This window comes from Triticum urartu, chromosome 3A (assembly GCF_056163025.1).
Source record: "Triticum urartu cultivar PI428250 chromosome 3A, HENAU_Tu73, whole genome shotgun sequence".
NCBI lineage: Eukaryota > Viridiplantae > Streptophyta > Magnoliopsida > Poales > Poaceae > Triticum > Triticum urartu.
In genome coordinates, this window is record NC_141875.1 from 452,756,025 (window position 1) to 452,766,155 (window position 10,131).

At 43.6% G+C, this 10,131-nt stretch overlaps 3 protein-coding genes across 8 annotated transcripts; 2 read left to right on the top strand and 1 right to left on the bottom strand.

The window, feature by feature from the left end:
- The first annotated feature begins 484 nt into the window (after positions 1-484).
- LOC125548478 (cold-regulated 413 inner membrane protein 2, chloroplastic-like) lies at positions 485-3,268 on the top strand. The gene is made up of 6 exons (XM_048712065.2): positions 485-780; positions 963-1,082; positions 1,637-1,732; positions 1,827-1,891; positions 2,158-2,227; positions 2,441-3,268. Exons 1-6 carry the CDS (start codon positions 647-649, stop codon positions 2,604-2,606), a joined length of 651 nt encoding a protein of 216 aa, XP_048568022.2. The 5' UTR covers positions 485-646; the 3' UTR covers positions 2,607-3,268.
- A 712-nt stretch (positions 3,269-3,980) lies between these two features.
- On the top strand, positions 3,981-6,419 carry LOC125544318 (uncharacterized). Of its 3 annotated transcripts, none has more exons than XM_087547336.1 (5): positions 3,981-4,090; positions 5,079-5,381; positions 5,514-5,561; positions 5,673-5,732; positions 6,027-6,419. In XM_087547336.1, the coding sequence occupies exons 2-5, from the start codon at positions 5,091-5,093 to the stop codon at positions 6,180-6,182; spliced, it is 555 nt and encodes a 184-aa protein (XP_087403462.1). In that variant the 5' UTR covers positions 3,981-4,090; positions 5,079-5,090; the 3' UTR covers positions 6,183-6,419. The 3 variants fall into 3 exon arrangements, with proteins under 3 accessions (XP_087403462.1, XP_087403461.1, XP_087403460.1); XM_087547335.1 differs by lacking the exon at positions 3,981-4,090 and having other exon boundaries at positions 4,099-5,381; positions 6,027-6,084; positions 6,183-6,419; XM_087547334.1 differs by lacking the exon at positions 3,981-4,090 and having other exon boundaries at positions 4,099-5,381.
- Positions 6,420-6,696: 277 nt separating this feature from the next.
- Positions 6,697-9,852, bottom strand: LOC125544317 (uncharacterized). 4 transcript variants are annotated; one of them, XM_048707951.2, is made up of 7 exons: positions 9,648-9,852; positions 8,600-9,423; positions 8,363-8,515; positions 8,006-8,218; positions 7,712-7,910; positions 7,401-7,463; positions 6,697-7,281 (listed from the first exon to the last, which is right to left on the bottom strand). In XM_048707951.2, the coding sequence occupies exons 2-7, from the start codon at positions 9,413-9,415 to the stop codon at positions 7,148-7,150; spliced, it is 1,578 nt and encodes a 525-aa protein (XP_048563908.1). In that variant the 5' UTR covers positions 9,416-9,423; positions 9,648-9,852; the 3' UTR covers positions 6,697-7,147. The 4 variants fall into 4 exon arrangements, with proteins under 4 accessions (XP_048563908.1, XP_048563907.1, XP_048563906.1 ...); XM_048707950.2 differs by having other exon boundaries at positions 8,600-9,571; XM_048707949.2 differs by having other exon boundaries at positions 8,600-9,427; positions 9,648-9,851.
- Positions 9,853-10,131: the final 279 nt, after the last annotated feature.

A 10,131-nucleotide genomic window follows, 5' to 3' on the forward strand; every position in this document is an offset into this window, starting at 1 on the left:
GTTTTTGTGGGCATGGAGCTGGAAGCTACACTAGTGTACATAGAAGACATGTGAACACGGGCGAACATTGGCTATGTATGAGGCGCTCATTAATCACTATTAAAAGAAAACAACTAGAGGAAAGAACTCCCATTTCGATCCCCGCTACTATGAGAATTGCGTTTGTTTTCTTTTCTCTGGCTACTAAGATGTTTCAGTTCCCTAGATTGTCTCTTGCCTGACTCATGAATTCAGCAGGTAGTTTAAAAGATCTTCCTCATGTTGACTGAAGGGCACGAGACTTGGTCTGTGAGAAGAAAGAGCTTAAGACTTAAGAGCTTAGGATCTGTTTTTTTAGTTCATCTTAGGATCTTTTTCTTAGGCAAAAGAGGTTGGGATCTGTGAAGCAACACTAAACACAAGGCCCACTCAGAAGCCCATAGCCCACGAACCACCTCGCCGCCACACTCGTCCACCGCGGCCCGGCCGAACCGCGAAGTCTCACCGCATCGGCGACCGTTACGCGCTCCCGTCCGCGCAACCGGCGGCACGCCGCGCACGGATCATCAGTTCATCACTGACTCATCGCCGTTGCTCCAGTCCAGTAGTACAGACTTCAGAGTGCCCTGTGCCCCCGCCGATATCGATTCATCCACTCACCGTCAAAATGCCGATCTCGCTCCGCCTCACCGTCCCGCCGCCGGCGCAGGCGCCCACACGCCGCCGGGCCCTGGACCCGAGAGCCGGCGGAAATGCCGTCGCCGTCTCCCCGGTCGTATTACAGCCGGCGCGCCCGCTCAGGTCCGCCGTCCTACCGAGTATCTGTATGTATATACCACACGGTGACACGGGTTTCGTCGTGGCGTGCGGCTCGCGAACAAATTAAGAAAAAGCCGCATAGCTCGCATCGCCCCGGGGTGGTGTCTTGCTGGATCACAAGAGCCCTGGTCTTACGGTTTGATGGGTTTTCTGGCGATCTGCAGGGGAGCTGCGCCCGGGCCATCGAGCGTGTGGTGGCGCCGCCAGGGAGACGCCGCCGTGTGCTGCGCGACGGCGCACGTCACCGCCGAGACGATGCGATGGGTGTCCGTTGGGGCCGCCGCGTGAGTAATCATCAAATAAAATCTATCGTTCGTAGCCTTTCTTTCTTGTTTCTATATGTGCTATATTTTGCATACCTAAGTACTCCCTCCGTCCCAAAAATTTTGTCTTAGATTTGTATAGATATGGATGTATCTAATACTAAAATGTGATTTGATACATCCGTATTTAGACAAATCTAAGACAAGAATTTTAGGACGGAGGAAGTATTTAACCAGTAGTGATTATACTACCATAACGTACTGAATAAGGTAGTAAATCTGTTTGCTAGTGCTATCAGAGTTATAGTCTAGTGATCTAAACGCTCTTATATTTCTTTACAGAGGAAGTAACTTATAAGAGCTGTTCATGTTAGGTTACGGGTTGGGATTATGCATTTAGATCATAACAAGGGTGAGTGAACAATGAAAAACAGTGGTAAGGATGCAATTCAAATGAAAATAGAGCGAGTTTTTGTTTCAATTGTAAGCATGCTTCAATTAGTTCTGACTGCAAAACTGTAATCTGTACAGCTCTATAAGTCTAAGACTAGGTGTGTTATTTTTGTCATATGCAGTATGTTGATGTTTGCTAAAGGCACAACCATACACAAATCTCTCCTTGTCCCTCTCGTTGCTCTACAAGCACCTCAAGACGTCATCTCATGGACAAAGTAAGATGCCAACATTTGGCATAAGATAATAAGAACCATTTCACTTACACATACATCATATCGTACCTTGTATAACATTGACCTTGTTTGTCAGAGGTGACTATGGTCAGTGGACCGCTTTTCTTGGGCTTCTTCTGCGTCTGCTATCCTTGCTTCCAGGTAGAGTAACAAAATTACTGGTGCTCCTCAACATTCAAAAAAAAAAAATTTACTGGTGCTCCTGCCCTTTCGGGTCAAAAACAAAATTACTGGTGCTTATATTATTTGACATTTCCTTTCCCCTGCTACGGTGAAATTCTCATGAGGAACATTGTGATATGATGCTCTCTTGATGATACTACCATTGGCTTTCATCAGCTTCACTTAGACGAAATTCAGATACTGTACTTGACTTCGCTGTACTACCTGCATCTGTACTATTGCAGGTGAACTGGAGCTTCCCTTGTCAACGATGCTGTTTGTTAGCATTGCTCCTTACCAATTTATGAACTTGAGGTACAAATAACTGCGATTGTACCTACTTCCAAAGTATTTCTTGTATGATGGTCATTCTGCTTTCATGAGTTCATGACTTGTTTAGAAAGAAATTCAGAGTCCTGATGCAAGGATTTACGGCTACCATTTTTCTGTGCATACCATATGCCAGTTGAGCTGCTTCTCGCCAAAGAACGCATGGTTTCTCACATAGCTTGTTTAATCTCTGGACAGGGGCACTCAAGACTCTGTAATACTGTCATTGGCAATAGCAGCTTATCTCGCGTTTCAGCATTTCACCGGGGCCGGAGGCGTGAGGAAGGCCTTCGACCGTGGAGCGGTAGTTGCAACCTTGTGCATCATCTGCATCACGCTTATCCCCCTCCTGTTCTTGCTCTGATTCCGGTGAGGCGTATGATAAAGCCTTGCTCCTCTCAACTTTTGGAGGCGTGGAGGTGAATTGCAGGATGCTGAGAAGCTGCAGAAAACAAAGGAAGTTCTTTTTTTTTTGTGGGGAACAAAGGAAGTTCTTGTGTTGCATGATCCAAGTCCTACATAACCTGCAGCCTTTTCCTTATTGAAAGCAACTTATGATTCATCTACTGCTTTAAGCTTTTAAGCATTTCATGTAGTAGTATGTATGGCATGATGATGTGAATGTGATATATGGTCAGTCAAAGTTTTCTCTCTATCATACCAATATCGGATGTACTAGATGGGTTGTCAGTCAAAGTTTTCTTGGCATGATTCAGTAGCTCTTCATTTATGCATGTTGAGCAAAAGGAAAAAAAAGTTTCACGTACAGCTAACAGATGCCATCTTCCAAATTTCGAAACTCATAGCAGCAGCGTGTGCGCAACGCGATCTTTTCAGATATTTGGAAGGGAACATGATACCAAGACGGCACAGACTGCAATAATAAAAGGTCGCAATGCTTCAGAATCTGATGTTATTTTTTAATTTTATTTTTGAGAACAAATCTGCTGTTCTTCTAGTAGTGATCCCAAGAGATTCTTTTTATATTTATTTTTGAAATGATCCCAAGAGATGTTTGAGGGAAAGGAAAAGGGAACTTACAAAAAAAAACAGCAACATCGTGATTTCTTACGCTTCGCGGATGATAATTTGCTTTATAGGTAAACCCAACATCTGAAATCGCTGTAAATTCTAAAACCCAGCACAATTCATAACGAAGTTACAGAAAAACTCCAACAGGTACTACGATGTAAATCAAAATCCATTTGTATCTTGCAGAATTTCTACGAAGCTTGAAAAGAGCAACGCTAGCAGATTCATGTGTATTTGTTTCGTGCAAAACTCGAAAAACCATGACATTATTTGTAGTAAGATCCTATATTCGTTACTAGCTAGCAGAATTAGAATTCACCCCTGTCGGACGATCGATGGAAAGGCCAAAAGAGAAATAGCTTTCCCGCAACGCGAGTGGTACGTATAATAAAACAGGGGATTGATTCGCGCTATCGTCTTTGTTCGGGGGCCGGACCAGATGAGATGAGATGGGCAGAATGGCAGGATCCGCACGCAGCGTATATCGAACTGCCACCACCTCCCTTGCCCGCGCCCGCGGCTCTCCACTCTCCTTCCCCTGCACCCTGGTGTAGTGTTGGTGGCATCTCAGCTCCGATCGTCTGCGACTCCCCCGCTCCACGCCGTCTCCCTGTCCGGTACTCCCTCTGCTCCAAAATAGATGACCCAACTTTGTACTAAATTTATACTAAAGTTAGTACAAAGTTGAGTCATCTATTTTGGAACGGAGGGAGTAGATCCCATGGCCATGGCTCCCTTCCTTCCTCCGCGTGCCTTGTTCATTCTCCCCGCAGTGGTGCTATAGAGGTGCCGATTCTCTCGTTCCCGCCCGGATAGGTGCGTGATTAAGGCCGGCATACTGCGCAGGTGGTAGAGCAATAGCAGTTTATGATTCAATGATCCCGTGAACCTTGGAGCTTTTCTTTGTTGTTGTTGAAATAATAACTAGTCGAGTTCTTGCATTGCATGAGACTTTGCCCTTTTCTAACTAATCTGTTCATAATCTGATCAAAACCTACACAACTAATTTACACCTTCATAACATTTTTCCATCAAAATAGAACTTCTCCAATATAATTATTATTATACTACGTTATAATAATATAGCTTGTCCCAGAAAAATAAGCGGTGTACAAAAAAGTTGATCAAGATCAGCTTACAACTCTTTCTTGCATTTCATGTGTAATGCTTATTGAGATGCATATGCCTCTTCTTTCCTAATCTGGTTCAGTTGTTAGTGGCTCTGGTTCAGCTGTATGGACCTTCTCTCCTAAATTTATTTTATTGTTCTTTAACGTCATAAATAACCTCTCTGTTTTTTAGGAAAATAAATAACCTCTCTGTTTACCTGTGTGCTAACTGATTTTGTGTCTAAATCAAATTTATGGCACTCTTCTCTGCTGTGTGCATTTCAAATTCCCACCAACATAGCACGAGAAATATTCATGGTGACGTATGAAGGCATACCTGTGCTACTTATTCAAATGTTTATTTCTCCGTGTCTCTGATTAAGTGGATAACAACCTTGCTGTTGACAAACCATAGACCAACATTTGGTTTTCAGTCAGAAAAAGTACTGAGCCAGGTAGGCATGCCGCCCTCCCATATAACATAAGAAATCAGTTTTAATCCCCCTTTTCATTTACATTGATATTGACATGGCATAAAGGAAATGAAGCATCTGATCTGTATTCTGGTTCTTGTTCTGAGAAAACACAAACAACTTCATTGAAAATCTGAAATGTTTTGTCCCTTTTGTTCATATGTTATCTACTGTACCATGAATGCGGATTATAATTCACGAAATTTAACTCCTCTCTGGCAGCTTAATTTCACTATGTCTGGAATGTCATCTGATGATGCAAGTGCTGAAGTGAGGCTTGAAGGAGAAGTTTCTGGTGAAAAGGTACAAGAAACTCAAGATCAGAATGAAGGCAGTGGCATGCCCTCGCCACAAGAGGAGGTACTGTCTTTTCCCGGTACCATTTTTTTGGGGGTGATCTTGGCCTCTTGGGTGTATATTATTCATGTTATCTTCGTTCCAAGCTTGTATGGGTACTCACAGGAGGCAGCAATCAAGAAAAAATATGGAGGAAAAATACCCAAAAAGTCACCACTTATATCGAAGGTCAATGCCGTTGTCTTATAATGTCTTCATTTCCCTTTCAAATCAAATTATGCAACCTTTATATAAAGTAGCATAGGTGTAGAATTAATTTTATTTTAAATTAAACGGTATAACCATAATTTGAAATATCAGGACCATGAGCGGGCATTATTTGATTCTGCTGATTGGGCTTTAGGAAAGGTAAGCCTTAAATCTTTTGAAAAGCTAATCTAGTGTGATATCTACATCTCAAAAAACCTAAAAAGGAAATGCATTTATAACAGTTTTACTTCTTTGGTTTGCTTGCTGCAGCAAGGTGGAAATCCCAACAAGCCCAAAGGGCCCCTTGAAGCTCTTCGACCAAAACTCCAGGTATCAATACTAATGCTCATCAGATGCAAACTTCAGCTTATGTTTTCAGTATTCTGTTTTTACTCTTTAGTATGAGATGTATAGTTGAATTATCTGTGCTCCTTATACTCTAAAATAAGTGGATATTCTGATCACGCAGTTTTAGCTTAGCTCTAGAAAGTATGCTGTCCCATTCCCATTGCTTGAAGCTTGACAACAAGTCTTTCATTACTAAAGATCAATGTTGAAGTCAACTTGCAATACTATGCTGTGCCAAGTTCATCTCTTCACTTGTGTTTCCTGATCTACTTTCAGCCTACTCAACAAAATGCTCGTGCCCGCCAATCTTCCTATGCATCTGCAGACAATGATGGTACTCCTTATCTGCACATCCTAAGCAGACAACTCCTTGTATTTGATGGTCAATGCAGTCCCAGTCTCACACAACATTGTCTTTTATTTTTCCTGTAGAGAGTTTGAGTTTGCCTGCCGAGGAGCTGATCCAGAATGATGATCAAACTGAAGACAAGAACGAGGAATAAGTATAATATGCATCGTGCTTTTTATAGGGAAAAATCGCGGTTCTGCTGTCATGATGCCAAAACTGTGCCTTGTTAAATAACTAGCACCGGTACTTATAGTATGCCTGAGGTTGAGCTCTGCAGTTTTAGCTGCGGTATATCTGGCTTCTTCCACATTCAGCTATGCTTGAACCAGCTAGGAATGAACATTTCATGATGGTGGTGTTGTAGTGCCGGATGTGTAAGAAGAAATAATAACAATGAAACTTCATATCTTAACAACACTTTCAAGCAACTGTGACTTGTGCTGATTTATACCTAATGGAGCAGTACATATAACATCATGTCTAAACTGTGCAGCCCCAAGATAAAAAATAATGTAGAAACCAATTCCCACATGGTAATTGAAAGCCTTCACAAACCGGTGTTCTTTAGCTTTTCACACACAACCTGGTTTGGAGGTGTTGAGACCGAAAAGAATATAAATATAGGTCCGATGATAATGGACAGTACATTAGTGAACAGAGAATAAGCCTCAGTCATGCTGACCATGTCCAAACTTGTGGAGAGGTGTTGTGTTACCAATCTCACCGGGACATTGGCAATTGCACAAAAGACTTAATTGGTTAAGCAACTAAGGGAGAAACATGTTAGCCTGGCTAGAGTTTACAGCATTATCGGGAATTTCTTTGGGATCCTAGAGAATGCGCACCAAACGATCGCTTAAGACAGTATGCAGCAAACCTAAGCCGTGAACAATCAGAGTTCACATATATTGTGCAAGTTGGTGATGAAAGCCTAAGACACTATGCTACGAAGACAACGGACATCTCTGATGGCATGAGGGCTGCTGATCCAGTTTTACATACAGCGTGAAAGTTGATGCTGAACGCAAAATAAAGACGCTCATCTGGACTACGGTGCGGCCAGGTTGATGTCAACTTGTAAAGGACTGCGGGGTAGGCTCTTGTTAGTTGAGCATCCAGGTATACTTGCTTGAAGGTCTGTCTCAACTAGAGGCTGGTTCACCCGTATCTTCTTGTGATGTCCTACCCAAAAAAAGAGGTGTCATGACTTGTGACCAAGAGATAAGATAATTTGTATCCTATGTCATGTCTTAATAATGAAAATGGACCATTGTCTGAAATCTGCTGTGTACAAGCTCTACCTGCTCCAGTGGGCTCAGGTGCATCCCGTTTGTGAGAGAGTGAATTCTGCTCGGTTGAACTCTCTGGTACACCCAACGAGAAAAACAAATCAGTACCCTATCGTAATTTTTTTGGGGGGGGAGGAAACCATAAGAACAGTGGTGATGTATTAAAAGTTTAAAACCCTATGACTACATTGTGCCCCACTAAAATCAGGATTGATGTGTTGTAGGTGTGACAAGCGTGTTTCCTTGGAAGCAAAAATGTTTGCTTGTTAGTTATGCAAGAAGGGGTGGAAACCCTGAAACAAAAAAGCTCTAGTGCTTCTCACCATGAATTGTGTGCGGCGACCTCAGTAAACAATCAGTTCGTCCCACCGCTCTGCAGCAACAGCGGTTCTCAGATATATAGCCAAGAAGTTTGTCCGCTAAGGTAGACATCGTCACTTCGCAACTTCGCCTAATTTCAGATATATTTTCCAACATGTGTGCATTATGTTCTTCCAAAATGGTCATAAGCGGGTGGTCTGCCTGCCTTTGCACTATTAGTTACATATAAACAGAAGGAGTGCAATTCGATGTAACATGAAGAAATCACAACTAATAATAAGAAATTAATGACTCACAAGTGACGGGTATTTCAATCGGAGATGGTTGGAGAAATCTTCTTGTCCAGTTTCAGTGAAGCTGCTTCGTAGCATGGGAGTAACTGGGTTGTGTTGGTGCTTTGTGCCAACAAAACCTGGGGCATGATGGGGCAGGTCAGAAGCTACATCTGCTCGGTGAGTGTGGCTTTCGTAGTGGACTCTGGAGTAGCAAACATCTTGAGCGCGCCTAAACTGGCATGTAAAACAGGACGGGATAAAAAAATGTGAACGTGTACATGACCACTGAATGTGTTCAGCTACTGAACTGAACACTATTCAGTCATTTTGTGGAAGCACATACTGTCTGTATGCAAAATTAAATGGGAGAGGTCTCACACTAGCTCCAGCGAATGATGTATCTCCATCCACGTTGCTAGTGATCACTTCTATCATCTTCTTAACCGACTCGTAGTCAAAAAGACTAATCCTTGGTAGATGGTCTTTTGTCTTGGAAAGTGGACCAAGATCAAGATTGTCCAAGTAGAATACCTGCACGACATTTGCACATTCAAATATTATGGTCTGAGCTGAACAGAATTATGATACACAAAAATAATAGGAAGAAACAAGGACCTGAAGAAACAGGTGGCAGCCAACAAGATGTACAGTGATGTTCCGGTTGCGGATATCAGTTTTCAACTTCCCAACAGCTCTGTTCAAATGCTCGAGTACATAAGCACACCAATTAAATTCTTTAATTTGCGAGATATCGTTGAGGGCGGCCCAGAAATCTATGGTGATGTAGTCATGCTTAGTGGATGGAGCCAACAGGTGGCCAACAACGAAAATAACAAAGGCTATCTTGAAGCAATCTATCTGGACCTTGCTGGAATCTGCATTGATGTCATCTCTCAGGAGATAAGCCTCCGCGGCCTTTAGACTGTGCGCGCCTTTGCTCAAATAGGCAGAAGCTCGCATGAACTCTTTGCAGGCTGCAGACGGCTCGGTCGTATCGGGGCATATCGATCTGGTGCCGCATGGCAGACTGAATACCTTCTGGACATCATGGTCCTGGATCTGCAGAACCCTTTGCTCGTCTATTTTCAGTGTGCTGGACTCGACCTCGACTCTTTCCATTAGCCACGCGCTGAATTTCAAATTCAACTTTGCCAGCATCTTGATCCCCAGCATCCCACCAAAGCCTATCTCCTCGACCAAATCCCTCTTGAACTTGTTAAACTTGCCGACGAGCGAGCACACCTTCTGCACCGAAATCCTTGACGTGACAGAAGGTGCGGATCCAGGAGCGCATATTGCTTCGCCTGGATCAGCATCTGCTATGTCGGCGGCTCCGTGATCCCTGCCGCTATTCTCTGTGGCTGTGGCGGCGTCTCGCTGATCTTGTTCCAATGTGGCATGCGGTGCCGCCTGGTCCAGTGGTGCCACCATGGGATGAACTAACTAACAGACGGACAGCACACAAGTAAATTTTGCTGACTCCTCTAGAACAAGGCGCTGCAAAAAAATGATTTACCAGTGGGCGTGCGATCGATCCATTGGTTTCAAGTTTAAACTAGCTGATAACGGGGATCGAAAGGAGGAACTCTGAACAAATGGACAAAGAGCATTTCTCATACCCGGCAGTAAGAACCTACTTAGATTCGTATAAGACCGTGAGTACCTGAAGAGGGCCGGGGCCGTAACTGGCCTAGGCGGCAGATCCGCCGGCGTCTCCAAATCACCACCTTGAGCCGGCTACCACCCCTCACTAAGTTCTCCGTAGCTCAATTGCCATGGATTGCGAGAAGATGAGAGGGGTTTGCGAGCAGGGGTGTGTCGTGTGATGGAGGGTGGGTGGACAGATGGGGGTTGGAGAACCACCGTAATAATTGTTTTTTTTAGGGACACCGTAATGATTGTTGGATGATACGGGGGTTAAGAGTAACTCTAACAGACCCCACATTTCGCCGAACTGTAAACTGCGTTTGCAGTTCGTATAATGACGCTTATACAGGCTCAAAATCGCGGCGACAGAGCAGAAGTTGTATCCAAACCCGTAAAATTTTAAAACTTGTTTCGTGCGGAAAATTTAAGCAAAAGCTCGCCGGAGCTCGTTCGCATAGATAGTTTTTCTTCGCATGGTTAGTTCTTCTTCACATAAGTTC